General features: G+C 39.7%; 1 protein-coding gene across 27 annotated transcripts in view; it reads right to left on the bottom strand.

Annotated features, from left to right (window-relative positions):
• The window catches only part of ANK3 (ankyrin 3), a 296,280-nt gene that overhangs the window by 185,907 nt on the left and 93,325 nt on the right, over positions 1 to 17,048 (bottom strand). For 4 of the 27 annotated variants that reach the window (XM_068688709.1, XM_068688710.1, XM_068688717.1 and 1 more), the window contains exon 1: positions 14,532 to 15,017. The exons of 1 other annotated variant lie outside the window; for it this stretch is intronic. In XM_068688709.1, coding sequence (XP_068544810.1) covers positions 14,532 to 14,645 — 114 coding nt within the window. In that variant the 5' untranslated portion in view covers positions 14,646 to 15,017. Of the gene's footprint in view, positions 1 to 14,531; positions 15,057 to 17,048 lie in introns of those variants that run through there. 22 more of the 27 variants (XM_068688723.1, XM_068688728.1, XM_068688731.1 and 19 more) reach the window with 15 other exon arrangements.

Raw genomic sequence — 17,048 nt, 5'->3', positions numbered from 1 at the left:
AATAGTTGTGATGTATTCAGAAGGCTGTCACAAAGAGAGCAGTGTAAGTAATGAAATGGCTCACTTTGCTCACAGCAATGAAAAAAATCTGGATAGAACACCAGATTATACATAAACTATTTTACAAATCCCTTGCTGAATATAAGTGACACACTGTAATCAGAATTTTAAGGTTTCTAAAAGGTTTGCAAAGGAATTCCAAAACATTTTAAAATGAAATCATTTAAGATGCCAAATCAGAACTTTCAAGGGACAGACTTTTTTCATTTTCTAATTTAAAATCAGCTTTTTATTGTGTTTTGTTTTGGCTTGGTTTTTTGTTTGTTTGTTTGTTTTTCAATATGTACTCACCTTGCTATTGACTTAAATCATTTGCTGAGCTTAAATAAAATTAGTGAGTTTAAGCATATTATACTCTGCTTTTCAAATTAAGAAAATGAAAAATGTTATCTGTAAAATCTTACCTGAATTAGTTGCTACACTTTTGGCCAGTATGTTCCAAATTTGCATTGGTTTGTTGCATACAAATAATTGCCCAAAGGAGAATTTTTTATACTTATATGTTACATATTGGAATAACACCTCTGTAACGTTAGCCAAATAACGAGTTAATTAGCTGCCTAATAAGCATGATTAAATCAATAATGTGAGTGCAATTCGCAGCTGTAACTTAGAGCTAGGTGGTTTTCCTTGCCTTAAATCATGGATTTATCATTGTTCTCACCTTCAAGGTTTATTCACTATCAGTTCTTTACCATTGTTTACTGATATGCAAATACTGGTAATGTTGGTTTAAAGCACCTATGAAGAAAGTAATTTAATCTGACTCTCCACTATTTTAATTCACTATTCAAAATTAAAGATGTCATCTCCAGCTTGCAGGAGCTCACACCCAAGGCAGTTTGTACAGAGCTGGAAGAACTGATAGCATTTTAGTATGGACCTTTTCCTCTAAAAACTCACCATTTTCTGATGGCATAAGCACTATGACCTCCACTCACCACATCACTTAAGAGTAGACTCAGTTTTAAGTACACAGTGCTCCCTCTGTACTCCATGGAATGACAAAAAGGCTCAAGTTTAAGTGCACACTTGAGTACTTTGCTGGATTAGTGCCAGAATATTTAGCACTTTTGACTAACCAGACCCATGACAACAGAACCAAAGATATCATGCTGTCTGCTTAGTCTTTTGTGAGCTTTAAGGAACAGCGGTGTACCTTCTTAGTATGATTCTCTGGCTGAAAGCGGAAGTAAAAGTTAAATAAAGATTTCAAAAGCAGGAGCTGCACAAAGTTTTGCTTTTCTGTCAGCTCAATACATAAAGCTGATTAGCCTATCAAGTTGCAAAATATTTTGTTTTCTGAGAACTATAATGTGGCCAGCACTTAGCATCGCTTTTCATTATGAAGTTTAATTGCAATATCCAATACATATTTTGAAACTAGCGGTTTTCAAAATCAAAGCAAAGTGAAGCTTTCCTTGATTAAATGCAAAAGAACTTAGCTCTTTGGGGGGAAACATATTTAAATTCTCTCTTTCTGATGAGACAGGTGAGTTCCCTTCATTTTGCAGTCTGTACTACGAGGTGTTTGATGCACTCCCACTGCATTTGGCAGCATCACGAAAGGCAGCACGCGCCATGGCCCATAGATGACACATTTTTAGAAGTCATTCCAAGTACACTGTGACTGGACGTAAAAGACATGCAGCTTCTTTTAAAGCCCAATCTTAATGTTTACAATACTTCAGAATGGAAGAAAAGTGTTCTCTGAATACACGGGAAGTATGCTAACAACAGTAAAGCTGAAGGACAACAGCTTTCCTGCACTGGCTTCCCTGCACTGGGTTACCACACAATGCCAGTGCAGCCATCAACCAAGAACCCCACGGAATGTAACTGCATTTCCTCATTATGGAAGGAAAACTGACATCAGGCACTATCACTGCTCTGGTACTAAACACTGTGGTTCTGCCCCTTGCAGGAAGTGCCCATTGTCGCTGGCAGGCTTGTTCACGCACTCCCTGAATTATCTCTGACCTTGACCTCTCCTGCCACCACCATTCCTCTGAGCAGCCATAAATGTCTCTTCATCAAACAGCAGGATGTATTCAAAATAAGGTTGTTATACATTAGACCCAACTTGTACTGCTAGAAAATCCTCCCTAAAGCTATGCAGCTGAAATTTGCAACTGCCAAATGTAAGAACTGTAGACAAATCACATTTAGTACATCACAATAACTGGCTGCCCATAAAATAAAACTGATTCCAGGCAGTCCTCATATTAATAAGACTTCATATATTCCATTTTCGTTTGCATGAACAAAGCTATCCAAGAGGCAAAGGACTGAATATTCATCTGAAAAAGAAATGCATAAAATAACTGACATTAACAGAATCAACTGCCACTAGTTACCATACACATTTCTGAAAGAATACAAATACAAAAATATTTTGAATAAATGAGACAAATTTGATCCCACTGGAAGACACAGAAAACTAAGATAGTTTTTTCTGCTGCTAGCTTCACAAGTTTTATTGCACCCCAAATCCCCATTTTTCCCCCTATTTGTATATTTTCTCAATACTTCCTTAAAATATTGTCTAAGTTTAATATGAAGATAACCCATGACTTTATTTTCCTTGCAGGGTATCACCTTTGCTCCTTTTTCAGAAACTATTTTCTAGGAAACAGGCAGTCACAGAGAGCAGAGCATCTTGTTAAAACTAGGACAGAGATTATAACTTGTCAAGAAAATGTGAGAAAATTTTACTGCAAAGCAAAGAAGAGCAGAGTGGATATGAATTTCATTTTCTTCCCTACACTTTAAGGGTTAAAAATTATTTTGCTTAGCAGCCTGCTATTTTAGGGAACAATTGCCATTTTGTAGGTGTAAGTGAAATGCTCAAATTCATATCAGAAGTACCTTAAAACTGACAAGCCCTGATTAATTTGTGGTTACCTCTCTGTAAGCAGACTTTGACAAAGCAATAAGCTGTATATCTGTGGTGTGAATTCACATAACCAGGCAATGGATAAAAGATCTTATATTTTCAAGGACTTAATCAGATGCAATCTCCTGGATGTCCTTCAACCAATTAAATTTCTCACCCTGCTATATAAAGCTAGAGGATTTTATCATTTGTCTCGTTCCATGCCTGAATTTCTGCCCCTAACAGGCCAGCATCTCTGCCTAGGGAAGAGGGGTTTCACAAGGACGACTGCAATCCCACAGCAGCCATGAAATCAGAGCTCAGCAGTCCTGCAGGCAGCACTCTGCTTGCTTGTAATGCCACTGTTGCTCACAAGGAGGAAAGCCATCCCTTAGCCACCTTTACTGTTACGTATCACACCTTCAGTGCTTGCAGAGCCTATCTGCACCATCCCACAAGGAGCTGAAGGCCCTCCTAAATTCAGCAAGGTTTGCAGCCCAGACCCCAACAGAGATGGACCAGATGAATGTTTTGTTGCAGCCAGGGTTTTATCTACCCACCTCACCTGTGCAAGATGTCACAAGTGAATAAGGAGCTCCTCATAACAAGGGTTTCAGCTCCCAACAGCTCTTTACCACCCTACAAAAATAAACTAGGCCAGCTGCCCCAGCCACTCCTGCATAACTTCCCATTTTCCAACATCAAGGCCCTTTCTCATGCTTTCGTTCCTTTATTCTCATCTTCCTTCAAATCGATTTAGAAGTGTCACCAGTTTTGTTCATTTGCATTTGGTAGTAAACAAGGAGAAATGTGCAGCTTTGCTTTTGGGAACAACGGGCTACAGTTCTGAACAGCTCCCCTGCGGATCTTGTTTGGTCACAGCATCTCTTGGCTTCCCGACCCAAGGCAGATTGTGCATGTGGCCTTTCAAGCTGAATTTATTGCTTATGCTCAGTGGTTCTTCTAATTGGACCTATGACTTGACCACAATTCAACGAGTTTAGCTCCAAGCATAACAGGCACATAGGTCAACAAGAAGATGCAACCATTAGAAACTACAGTACATTTAACCATTTCAGATTAAATTCATGCACTTTAATACCAGAATTTTGATGATTATTCTGTATATCAGATGTGTTAAATGGAAACAATTTGGAAAGGTTTACAAAATCTCTGCAAATAATGTGTTTCTCATGAAACTTCGGCTGTATGATCAGTGGAACTAAAGCAGCCTTTCAGCCAATGTCTTGGTATAGTGCACCACATGTTTCCACTCCAATAAAAGATTTTTAAAAAGCACACACTTGTTTAAAAACAAAATAAAACAAAACAAAAACATTCCTCCTCCAGAAGCATGTCAAGGCACCAGCGAAGATGTCCCTGGGTGGACACGACCAAGAAGTCACACACCAGGGCAATGCAGAACAGCTTTTAGGTCATTAAAAAATATCAACTGTGCATGGGCCTGACTGAGTAGCAATCATCCTCACATGAGGTATGCAAAACACAACAGGAAAATAAAAATAGTTGGTGTTTGTTATTTGAAAACAGATCCTTCAAGTGCAGAAGTAGAAAAATATGGAAATATTTTAGAGTGGAAAACCAGGAGTTAAATACTTTGCTTAAGAGCAAACCAGTGGAAGAGTCGGTGGGAGAAGCCCCTGCCCTTCCTTGTCTCTTCAACAACTTGGAAGTTTGCATACTTTTACCTTCTATGTGGGTAGCGTGTGCTGAGTGTGCAAAACATTTACTAAGCTTTTTTTTTAAATGTTACCAGACATTCTGATATTACAAAAAAGGTAGACAGGAAAACATAAGATATGCACATCAAACAAAATATAATTTCCCATAAAAGTTAAAAAGCATTCACTGTTCCTCAGGCTGCCCTACTTAGGAACTTTGATTGCGCACCCACTGTCATAAGATGCTTTCCTCTCAACATCTTTTTAATCTTTTCAGACTGGTAGAAAAACAGCAGTCTTTAGTTATCAGAATTTTGATGTTTAACAGCTTCAAAGTGCTGGTGGTTTCAGATTAAATCAAGTGGCATGAAAAACTAGGACTGCAGGTATACAGCACATTCACTGATTCTCCTCAAAGATGTTTTTTTTGCTTAGATGATAAAAATGTAATAAAGGAAACCTTTCCCACCCACTTCTCAGCATTATTTCACAGTGGGATGCTTTAACTTTTAAGAGTCTTGTGTAAGAAAACCGAAACTGTCCACAGCCACCCTCCAGAACAAAGTCTGCTACTGCCTGCCAAAAAAAAACTCTTTTGAGAGGCTTCCTCAGCAGTACAGGAAAATGCTGCATTTACTCACACAGACTGAGGCACCCCCAACTTTTTTTTTTTTTAATTTGCTGCATCATGAGGGGCTTGGTATATGCATCTCTTCTCTTGGGGGTTCTCTACCCTGAGGCATGAAGAGCACTTCAGGCTTATTGACTTCACTATCCAGTCAGCAATCTGTATCTGAGTAATATCTGCATTAATTTTACTGCAGCCTGGGCATGAAAACACATGAGCCTCAGCACCAGAGATGATTGCTGGATTCATACAAATCCCAAGTGGGCAGGAGAAGAGGTTAGAGACTCAGATCATCCAGATGCTGATACCTGCTTGCAGGCCAATGGTAAATTTAGCTGATGAGATGGCTGTAAATGCTAAATGTTAAGCTAGTGATTAATGAATGGGAAATTATTGCAGTTTCAGAGATACCATGGTAGTGTCCAGAAGGAGCAACAATGCAGTCAGAGGAAAAAGAAAATGTTGTGTGGTAGAAAATAAAATTATTCAGCCCATGAAAGAATCTTGCCCAGAGCTATGAATGCTTACATACATAAGATAAACTAATTCTAAGTCATTTTTTCAGGGTTGTAATCATACATAACACAGCTAGAGTCAATGGCTCAATTTTTCCTTTGCCTTTTGTTGCTATAATGCCCCATAAATTTGTGCTGGGAAGCAGTGGGAATATATGCTCAGTGGACGTTGCACAGCTTTGGTTTTCTACAGGTTGGAAGAACACATGGGAAGCCACCTCCAGATGGGTAAGCTTGGGTACAACATACAGGACACGTCACTGTGAAGGACAACTGCCCAGCTAGATGGGATGGCCTCACTTAGCTGAAGGAAGTCAATGACAGAGTTACTCCAGGTCCTGAAGTTTAAGAGTAATCCCCCAGAAAATGAACTGATGTGGTGGACAAAGTAAATTCCACTACTGTATCTTCTACTAACACTAAAAAGTGCAGCCACAAGTACAGCTTATTATAAGGTACAGACAGGATAGCATAACTGATTGCTCATTTTAATACTGCCTTTAAGGAAGATCTCCAGAATGTGCACATCATCGTGCTCTAAATGGAAGGCAGGTACTAGGAGTTGCAGTTGTGAACTCTAAATAGGATGTAAAAATTTCTGGTGATGCTCTAATTTGAAAAATTTCAGGAAAGTGGCAGATGCTTGATAAATACTGTTCAACTTCTTGATCTATTTCATGATTTGTTTTTTGAAACTGTATTTTCATTTAAAGCAGAAACAGAATCCTGCTATAAACTACATTCATGGAGAAACAAATGATTTATATACTCCACCATATTGTATATTTTTGAAAACTCCGTTAACAACTTTGTGGAAAGCTTTTCCCTCAGGACCCAGCCTGGCCAACAGCTCAGGCAATGGGATGAGCCTGGCATCCCAGGAACTGCTGCACAGGAGCAAAAGGAACAAGCTTCAAAAGTGAAACCACCTTCAGCACCATGCAACCTCTCCCAGCCTAAGTGCTGCTTAGCAGAGACACAGGCTCACTGTAGGCAACAGGGCAAGTTTGGAGTGAATTTCTGTACTCTGAACTCTTCTGTCATCAAAGCACAAAGACGCCGTGCAAAGAGCTGTTCACAAGAGCACCATCCTCAGCCTGGCAGATCACTACATCATTAGGGGAGAAAAGTACTTGTTACTCCCTATTGTTATTCCTCTGTACTGGTGAAATATGGGAGTACTCGAATTCAGATTGGTTACTAGTTGTTGTAGCCTATCACTGTTCAAAGATTTGCATAATCATTGTACTTACTTTTAAATACAATAATGCAACAACTACTTCAGCAGCTACTGGAAATCCTTTTGCTGCACTCAGAATCCAGCAGTTTCCCTCCCAGTTCTTATTCCAGCAGAGCTGGGATACTTCAAATCATTTTTCAAAAGACAGAGGACACAGGGTTAAGATTAGGTCTGTAGCTCAGATCCACGAATTTTCACAGGAGGGAAAAAAGAAAGGGATAGGCTTTCCTGCTTTCAAAAATAAAAGTAATGATATAGTATAGCCTCATCCTGCCTACGTATATGCATTTAAAGGGGTAGTATAAATGGGTGTGGAACACATGAACATAATTAAAGCTTATGTAGTGCCCAGTGACTTCTCCCTCAATAAGCACCAGAACTGACAGCTTTCAGGAACTTGTTCAGAGTCTACAAACCACAATTTTCTCCAAGCCATCACAGAATGTTCTGCAGAAAAGTGAAAAATCAGAGGCTCTCTCCTTGATTTCCACTGACAGTGGATCGGGTATCAACATGACATACCCATCCCCTCCCTCACAAGGGAGACAAGTAGCAAGACCACAGCCTTTCTGGTTCTGGACTGCTTCCATGGGTGAAACATCAGGCACCTCAGGAGCCTTCTTGTCTCTGGTTAGAGAAGGGGTCACTGGAGACACCATGTTTAACACTACTGACAGATTTTGCTGAGCCCCCTACTAGGCACTAGGATAAATAGCATGCCACACTCACAGAATAAAAGCTGACATTGTGTCTGTATCATTTGCCATGATTGGGTAGCAAATACCTGGTTAAGGTACAGAACTTCATTACCTTCTTGTGCTCAATGTGTTAACAAATGCCTAGGATACCACTAACTTTAACAAGAAGTAACAAATGCTATAGTTCTCTTAATTCCAAGTGGATAAGTAGGGAGTAGGCTATATTCTGCCTAAAATGGGAGATCAGCATTTGTACAATAAAACACACAGCATAATTGAATCCCTTGTACCTTGTTGTTTTCTCTTTAACAATGTTTTCCAAGGAAAGATTAGAAAGATATTAAAAAGAACTACAAACGTTTAAAATTGATACATAAGTTGCTATAGCACAACATCTTAGACTCTTCACCTGCCCAATAAACTAAAATTCAAAATTGTTAACAAAACAGTTATTATTAACAGAATATAACAGCTTAACAAACAGTTGGGTAAACTACATTTCAATTCATTCAAATAAACCAAAGAAAAATGTATAAGATTTTGCTGAGATGAAGGAGATGAAGCAATACAACGTGTCCTGCATCCTTCTGTGACTACAAAGGCAGTATCAAGCTTTATTTCTGGTATATAACATAAAGGTGTTAAACTACTTGGGAACATCTCAGAGCACTAACAACCTCACTTGGGATGAACTCACTACTAAAGTCATAGCTTTGTAAATAATGGGAAACATCAGCTTCTTTTTTCTTTTTTTTAAATAAACACATTTCAGAGCAATTTTCTTTTTCAATTAGCAAAACAAGCCTCTTCTTTCACTCTAGTTCTCCTGCCCATATTAGTCTTACTTGAATAAATACTAAAGAAGCATTCTGTTGCATTTCCCTCTCCAGACTCCATACAGTGATTTCAATCTCTCCAAAAATAAAACCAAGAGATAACCTCTTCTAGGTTAGCTTTAACTAACCAACGTGCCAGCCAACAAAGTTGAGCTCACAAAACCACCCCACTCAGATAGCAGACATACTAGAACAGTTTTTAAGCATGTTATACAATTCCAAAGATCAACCACAGATGCCAGGGCCTGATTTACAGGATGCCCAAATGCCCATAGCTCACAGCTGAAGCTGCAGGGCTGGAAGGTACTCATATATTTGAAAATGAGGGCACTGCTGTAAATTGTCTCGCTTACATGCACTGAACTATCCTCTGAAGGAACCTAGGTTTTTCCATTAAATATAAAGGGCTACAGCCTACGTTAGGTAACTGAAGGCAGGAACAACATGGCGCAGCTGTATTGTCTACATCAAGCTCATTATCTAAAAGGGGCCCCACATATCCCAGTCTAGCAAGGGGGGCGGGGATAACTTGTGGGGTTGCTAAGAGGTTTCCAACTCCACAGGGCCAACCAAAATCTTTGGGCCTGGTTCTGTCCCCTTTGCAGAGCAGTCCTGTGCTAGCACCACAGCTGTCCCCACTACTACTCCACTGGTGATCCCAACAGTTGTATGACCAACTGAACAGCAGTGCCTTGTCTTCTGACTCCCATCCAAATCAACACAGGAAAGCATTAGGCTTTGCAAATGAATTAAGTCAGGGGGAAGGCAGGAGGGGAAGTTAAATTCAGCTCAAATTTGCTTCTCCATTTCTTGCCTCTACCCACACCACACCTGAATAACGCAGATCCTAGCCAAATCAGATGAGGGCTAACTGAGTCTAACACCCAGTTTTAGCAGGTGCTCAGTCAGTTAAACTACTCACAAATATTTTGACTCAGTCACAAATATTTACTGAATAGGCAAGGAATTGTATCAAAGTACCTGGGACTCATCCCAAAGACACAGTTCAGGCAACTTTATAGCACAACATTCAGCAGGGCTTTGAATTTTGGAACAGTGCTGAACATTCACAATCACAAGATTTGTTGTGTTTTTGTTTTTAGACATTGTTCACCAAATAACCCTTTTCATCTTTCTTCTTCTTCCAAAGCATCCATTTTCCCTGGAAGATACACTTCCCTCTGCCCCTTCTCCTCTCAGCCCTCCTCCTCCCCCCCCACCCCCAAAGAACAAATAATGCCCAGCCTAGGTGGAAAAGACAGAAGAATAAAAGACTCCATTAATACCATCCAGGTAGCTGAAACAGTATTGATTTACACTCGCTGAGAGTCCAGCTCTAAATCTAGTCATTTAACAATCTTCCTATAATGGAAAGATCACCTATTGTTAAGTCCTATGTCCTCCCCATCTCCTCCCACCATGAGCTGATAACATTAATTAAATATAATGTGGTTTATAACCCAAACTGACGTTTCCATAATAACTAATAGCCATCCATGGCAGTTGCCCAACCCTGAGGCATCAAGGAGGCAGAGGAAGAGGTGAGAACATTCTAAAACCTGCCTCAATTAAATGTAATTTTCTAACAGCATAAAACATTTTCTGGGTTTATAAACAAGAAAGTAACACTGCGCAGTGCCCACTTCAAATGATGCTGTAGTGCTACCCACACAATACAATGCTATCTTTTCATTATTTGGGGGGTCATCTTCAAAGAAAGAATTGTTTTTGTCAGCTGAATAGAAACACTCTTTCACCACCAGAACTCCAGCTGCTAAGAACTCACTGCTGCTAGTAGATACCACATCCACCAGTGACCCTAAATAGCTACCAAAATGTCCTGCAATTTTTAGTATTTGCCTCTGACAGGGAGCATCATGTCCAAAATCAAGGACATGATCCAAGTTTTCCTAGCACCTTGGCAAGATCCATCGACTTCAACAATTTTTCCGTCATGTCCTGATCTACATCCTCTCCTTTGTGACATCATGCTCCCAAGTGCATTGGCGCAATACCTTCAGGGTTTGTGCCTTAACACAAATGAGTTAAGGCACAATCATTTGTGCCCTACATGTTTAGATTTGTTACTATCAAGTTCAACTGTTCAGAAACCATGAAGTAAATCTCACTGTTCTGCAGATTTGTTTGAAAATCATGAGATTAAAAATTTAAAAATACATGGTGATTTGCACTTGCTTTCTAAGTTTAAAGCTTTGAAGCTCACCCTCCTAGCTTTACCTGGTAACTATTAGGCTTTGATGCACATGAACACTGCACCAGTTCTATACCAATTACTTTTTAAGATCACAGCCCCTCGTGCTGCAGCCTACCTGGGTCCCACTGCCCAGGGGTGCTCCCGGCCCTGCTCACCTGAGCAGCCCCAGCAGGCCCTGGCAGCAAGGAGCAGCCCAGCCTGGGAGGTGGGCAAGCTCCTCTGTGCCCCACCAGCAGCCGCACACCTACAGGTCCACCGCTGCTGACATAGGATTTAAATTTAACCAGTAGCATAGTCCTGAGCAATTTTTCCAGCACACCTGGAAGCTGTAACACTTTCAAACACCACAAGTCTCAAGATGAAATAGCCAAGACTTGCAACATTAGCACCTATTACTTCCCCTGCTACCCACAAGTTTGCAGCAGCAGTGGATGTGACAGCAGCAGCCTTCAACATCTCAGAGATGGCAGCACACAGGCCTTGCATCATGATGGTGCTATTCTGTGTCCCCAAAGAACATGCTAGTTCCTGAACACTACAGGCAAATGGAAACCACTTCAGTCTTACTGAATATTGCATAAAACATAAATCATTGAGTATGTGCCAAAAGCTACCCTTCTCTTCTATTATGTACGGAAGGAAAAAAAAATCTATTTTAGGAATGGCACTAAGTAACTTCCTTCCACACATTACTACAGGATAAACAATTTCTACTTTTCATAAGCCAAACTATAAGGAATCAAGCAAACCGTATCAATCACTTAGTATTAAAGGTGTCTTGGCTTGTTCTGAGGTATCATTTAAGGCAGTCTGTCCTTGGGTGTACTCAAAATACTTGCAGTGTAGGACACTGCACAACCACCCAGAAGCAGGATTGCTTGAAGCTGTAAAATGAAATTGAACAGAATAAATTGGAAGCTGTATAATGCAGATCCTTCACTGTACTTGCTGCATTTCTTGGTCCCATCTTTCTCTTGTATGAACTAAACTATTTAAACTCTGAATCTTTAGAAATGCCTCGAATTCAAGCAAACACACACCGTGGTGGGCCCGTGGTGCACAGAAGCACTGTGTTTCTACAGAGGAAGTGCAGCAATTTGGAAAATCTCAGCTTGAAATAAAGTGGGATTGCATATAATACAGGGTTTTGTTTTGCATATTTTTAAAAAGGTCATTTCTCTCATACAAATATTGAAGGAAGCCTTAACAGAAACATTATTACACCTTAAGTTGCTTAACCAGTCAAAACCTGTGAAATACTAACCTTAGACTGCAATGCTAAAACTACTCAGCGACACAAATCAGCATGACCATTGCTGGCATCATCCAGCCTAGGACACTGCGTGCTCCCACCAGCCTTACTTTCTAACCATTGGTTGCCTCAGTCACCTTACTGAATAAATCATCCAGGAATGTTAGCACTAATTGCTGCTACCAATGTGCTTGGAAGACCCTAAAGCTCTGTATGCTGCTTAGGCAAAGGGTTAGCTTTGTGCAGTATCATGTGATCAACAAAAAAAAAAAACGAGTACTGCTTGCTTGTGGGTGGTGCAGAGGAACAAGAAGTGACTCACAACTCATAGTGGAAAAATTGGGGGGAAAATGTTTTAAATAGTCAGGAAAGTACAAAATGACAAACCACAATTACTGGACTTCCTACGCCTCACATACCGGTTGGCAAACCGTTTTCTGCTGTAGGTATACTGATGCCCAAATATATAAATGTTAAAGTTGATGGGTTTTGCTCCATTCTCCTAGTAGCCACTACCCACCCTGAATCTGCCAAGTCCTAAGGAAATCCTCAAAGAAATTGGAACAAGCTACCAAATTCCAGCATGACACAAAGGAAAAAAACAATGAAAGTCTTTGATAGAGTGAAAACTATTTTATCTCACTCTTAAGATGCAGAAATAAAATACTGAAAAAAATCCAGACATTTGAGATTAATAGGTTGATATTTTATCCATGTGCCACTCTGGTTGCTAAGAGATTTCCATTTTACAGCACTATGTTGTATAAACAATAAAGCATTTTTGTCTACAAAGCAATTGTCTCACCTCACTGAATCAAGTGCCTCTCACTGCCACATCCCTTCTACATTGCTCTAATTACAAACTGTGCCAAAGCACCCTCACACAAAGACAGTATATGTATACTGGCAAGCATACTATTGTTAAACTTAAGCACATCAAGTACAACGTGGGCTTCCTACACCACAAGCAGAGGTAACTTAAACTATACATTGTAACTCACAACCCACAGGTAAATAAATATGGGTTGACCACCAGCTCCTAAAATGCACAACTGCTGTGGTCCTTTTCAGCTTGGATGGGGAAACCCACCCCAGCAGCTACATTACAGACCTGCAAAGAACCTAAACAGCAAAGAAAAGAAATATTACTAATTTGGGCCAGTTTCAAACAGCAGGGCCCCAAGACAGAATCTTATTTTTCACACTTCCATTTATATTGGAAGATGATTCAGAAGATCTTTACATATACATTCACTCAGAAAAAATATGTACAGCTAACTTGCTGCAGTACATTCACTGCAGCCATCTAAACGGTCTCCTAATGTGTTCACTAGAACAGAAGGCAGTGGGTTTCTTAGTGCTTTTCATTATGTATAGCACTGCCACCACCGAGAAATAAGAGAAAAGGGCAAGGAAATGCTGACTCTCACCCAACCAAAAGATGCACATATGTTAGAGGAAATCTACATGTCATTTAGGAAGCACATGCACCGCTTCTCTGAGCATATGAAGATTATCCAATCCCCCTTAGGGGGATTTCACAAAGACACACAGAAATACTACATGCCCAGGTTTCTGTTAAGACAACAGGCTTCTTGATATTTTCTTGAAAAATTGCCATGAAACACAACCAAAAATCATGGCAGGGCCTTCTTTCAGTGGAGCAGGGTTTAAGGTGTCATTTTTAAGGACATCCACAGAGAAGCCAAAGTGGCTGTCCTCATTAGCTGTCATTATAACACAAACTGTAACTATTTTGCCTGATACCTTGGAGAAAAATAGTCAGGCTTGCATCACACAGAAGCTCCTTAACTGAACAATGAGCAATGCAGTGCCTGCTGATTTTTTCAGGTCCTAGTATGCTGGAGGATTTTCTGCATCTAAGACAAATCTAAAGAAGAAAACAGAGAAAAAAAAAAAAAAAAAAAAAAAAAAGAAATTGGCTCTGAGATCTGTCACCTATTTCCCTAACAATAGGAAGTTGCTAATAACAGATTGTTATGGCTGAATTCTGTAACACAGTTCGCTCTTAAGAAAAAATAGAAACAATAAGACACCCTATTTCTGTAACATTATCCCAAAAATGGATGTTTGAGAAGCCAAGCATGTGACACAGTCCCAACACAAAGAAAAAAATCTTCCTCCACACACGTTCCCCTTACATATATGTATGTAAGGCTTAACTATTATTCTGTTAAACCCACGAGAAAGCTCAGCATTTTACCTCACATCATGGTTACAAACTAATTCCAACTCACAGACAGTTTGCATATCAAGGTAACACAAGTGATTTATCTGTGAAATGAACGGACACCTTCTGCATCATCACTGCAATCAACTAATATCCAATTAAACATTCAATTGCTTTACAAACCCCCCAGTTGTAGTTATCAATGCAGTTTTAAAATGTTAACAAATTGCTCCGACAGCTACCACGTTACATGTGAGAACAAGCTTTGATAGTTCAATTGCAAGGTAAGAAAATTGAAACAAAAGAAACCCTGTCACAATTTGGCACAGATTTAGATACCTTTTTCTTCCGATCCCGGGATCTTTTCCTGTGTTTTCTTTTTTTCTCAGTTTCTTCTTCAGCATTAATTTCTAAATCCCTGTTTTTCTTTAACTGTGATGCTGCGTGAGCCATAATGCATTAGAAATCCTTTACAACAATGCTCCCTTGTAAAAGGTGATTTCCTCGGGCACCTTTAACCAGCCCTTACAGCAAATGTTCCAATGACTGGAAGGAAATCTGTGACCAGAGCCAGGAACACATTCAGGATTCAGAGATCTCACAGAAGCTTGCAGTCACTACAAAAATACATAGTTGCAGATTTCTTCCTGTACCTTTCTGTACCTGAACCTTTATAAAACACTGCAGCCATCGTAATGCATTTAACGTAATGAAAAAGACAGCTGGGACAGAGAAAGCTGTATTATGGCTGTATCCCCTGCCACCAGCTGGAAGTGTCTAAGTGACTCCACTGAAGGGGGAATGCTGAAAAGCAGGGCTTTCTATTAAAAAAAATTCCAGAACAATAACATATGCTGCACTGCATTTTCTTCACTAATCCTGAAGCACATTTTAAAAACCCATGAAAAAAAATAGCACTAATGATTTACATTTCTCAGCCAGTTTTGCGTGGAAAGTCATTTAACCTATAATGAAATGGAGCAGCTCCTACTTTAGGTTAACTGCTGATGGTGACAAAAAAAAATAAAATAAAAATTTCTTTTTACCATGGAGACCCTGACTGCATTATGTAGAAAACAATGCATGCATTGCCGTATCTTAACAGTGTGTCCTTTATACCCATTTTTCAATTCCAATACATTTGGTGAGAGAGGATTACAGAAAGCCCTGTTGTCTTTTTCCTTTTTTTTTAAACATACTTATTACAACACATCATACAGAAAGATGCGATCATGCTAGTATGTGAAAGAGGCATTTAATTCATGGGAGATTTCCTGGCACCATTCTTTACGTGGTCAGAAAGGGGAATAAGCACTATTTCCATGTAGTTAGGAATATACTTTTAGGCTTTTTGTCAAGGCTCACTTCAATCATCTTACTATTTTTGCCACCTGAGTCCTCAATGACTGCAGCTTTTGAATATTCATTATGGGAGGTAAAATAGCAGCAGCATTACAGGCCTACAGGAGGATCTTTTACTAGTATGAACACAGAACAAGTATCTAGTAAATAAGGAACCATATTTTTTTCTATACAAATATGAACGATCAGCAGCTAGTCTAAAAAAAAATAATAAAAAAAAAATGCTGTTTTTAACCTTTCCCAGTATTCTTAGTAGCATGCTTCATAGTAATGAAGACTAGCATTTTAAGGCAGTCTCATTTATTTTAGGTAAGAATCAAAAGTTCCTGAAAGTGGAATCAGCATATTTGAGACAATACTGGCATTCCTCACCTGAGGGAAGGAACACAAAACGTATTTTAAAAAAAAGCAAAACACAAAAACAGTTACATGTGAATTTAAGTGCAATTAGCAAAATCATATTGAACCATCAGAACTCAGCACAAAATCCAGAGCAGTCTCACGAGGCTGTCAATGCTCCTCCCTGGAACTTGGGAGATGTTTTCTGAATCCAGGCTGTGAGGTCCAGTAAATGGCATGCATCCACTGCACTAGTTTGCACATGACATGGCTAAGAGCAAAATAACCTTTTAAATCTCCAAAACAGAAACTACTTTGAGCATTCTGTATGTTATCCAGAAGGCAGCACATAATGCACTGTTTGTGTACTGTTCACAGGCTAATAAACTAGGTTTTAGAAGTTGTTTGGTTTGGGACAACTCTCAGGAAATGCTTGAGAATGGAGACCAACCACAGTTACGTGACCTCAGGGACCTTTCCTTCTGATACAGTAAAATCACACAGCTTACTGCCTGTATCTAAACCTCACTGTACCCACATACCACCATGTACCTCTCCCTACTCCTCCCCTCTGAACCTCTTTGGAAGGCTGATATACTGCCTCGTCAAAGTTGTGGAAGGAGGAATGCTGCACTTTGGCAATGCCTAGTGTTGTATCAGAAGCAGCAAATTCCCTCTTCTCTATGTGCTAGAAGCTTGAATAAACACATTTCTGCTTTTAAAGATGCAAAGAGTATCTCAATGATCTGAACATGTTTTCAACTATAGTGCAAGGAACATAACTGCAAGCAAAGGGCACATTCAGGCATTTATCTGGATTTTGGCCCAGCTCTTCAGTGAAACACAGGGAAGCAATGAGAAGACTCCACGGTTTGTACCAAAGGAGCCCTACTGTAGAGAGGAACTGGGCAAAACTGCTGGTTTAAGGGGCTGGAGGAGCTATCTCAAGGAGACCGGTGGAGAAACAGTCAGGTGTTCATGGGAAATGGAAGTCTGCCTCATGCTTAAAATAAAATAAAAATTACACCTCAGGCTTTGCTTTCTATAGCTCACAAGCTGTCTACATGACCTTGGAAGTAATTCTCTGAAGCTCAGCTCTTCCTCTTTAAAACAGAGTTGACATGAGTTCCCTCTCCAACAGAACTCAGTTACTAG

Source organism: Anas acuta, chromosome 7 (assembly GCF_963932015.1).
Source record: "Anas acuta chromosome 7, bAnaAcu1.1, whole genome shotgun sequence".
In the NCBI taxonomy this organism is placed as follows: domain Eukaryota; kingdom Metazoa; phylum Chordata; class Aves; order Anseriformes; family Anatidae; genus Anas; species Anas acuta.
This window is presented reverse-complemented; position numbering and strand designations above follow the sequence as displayed.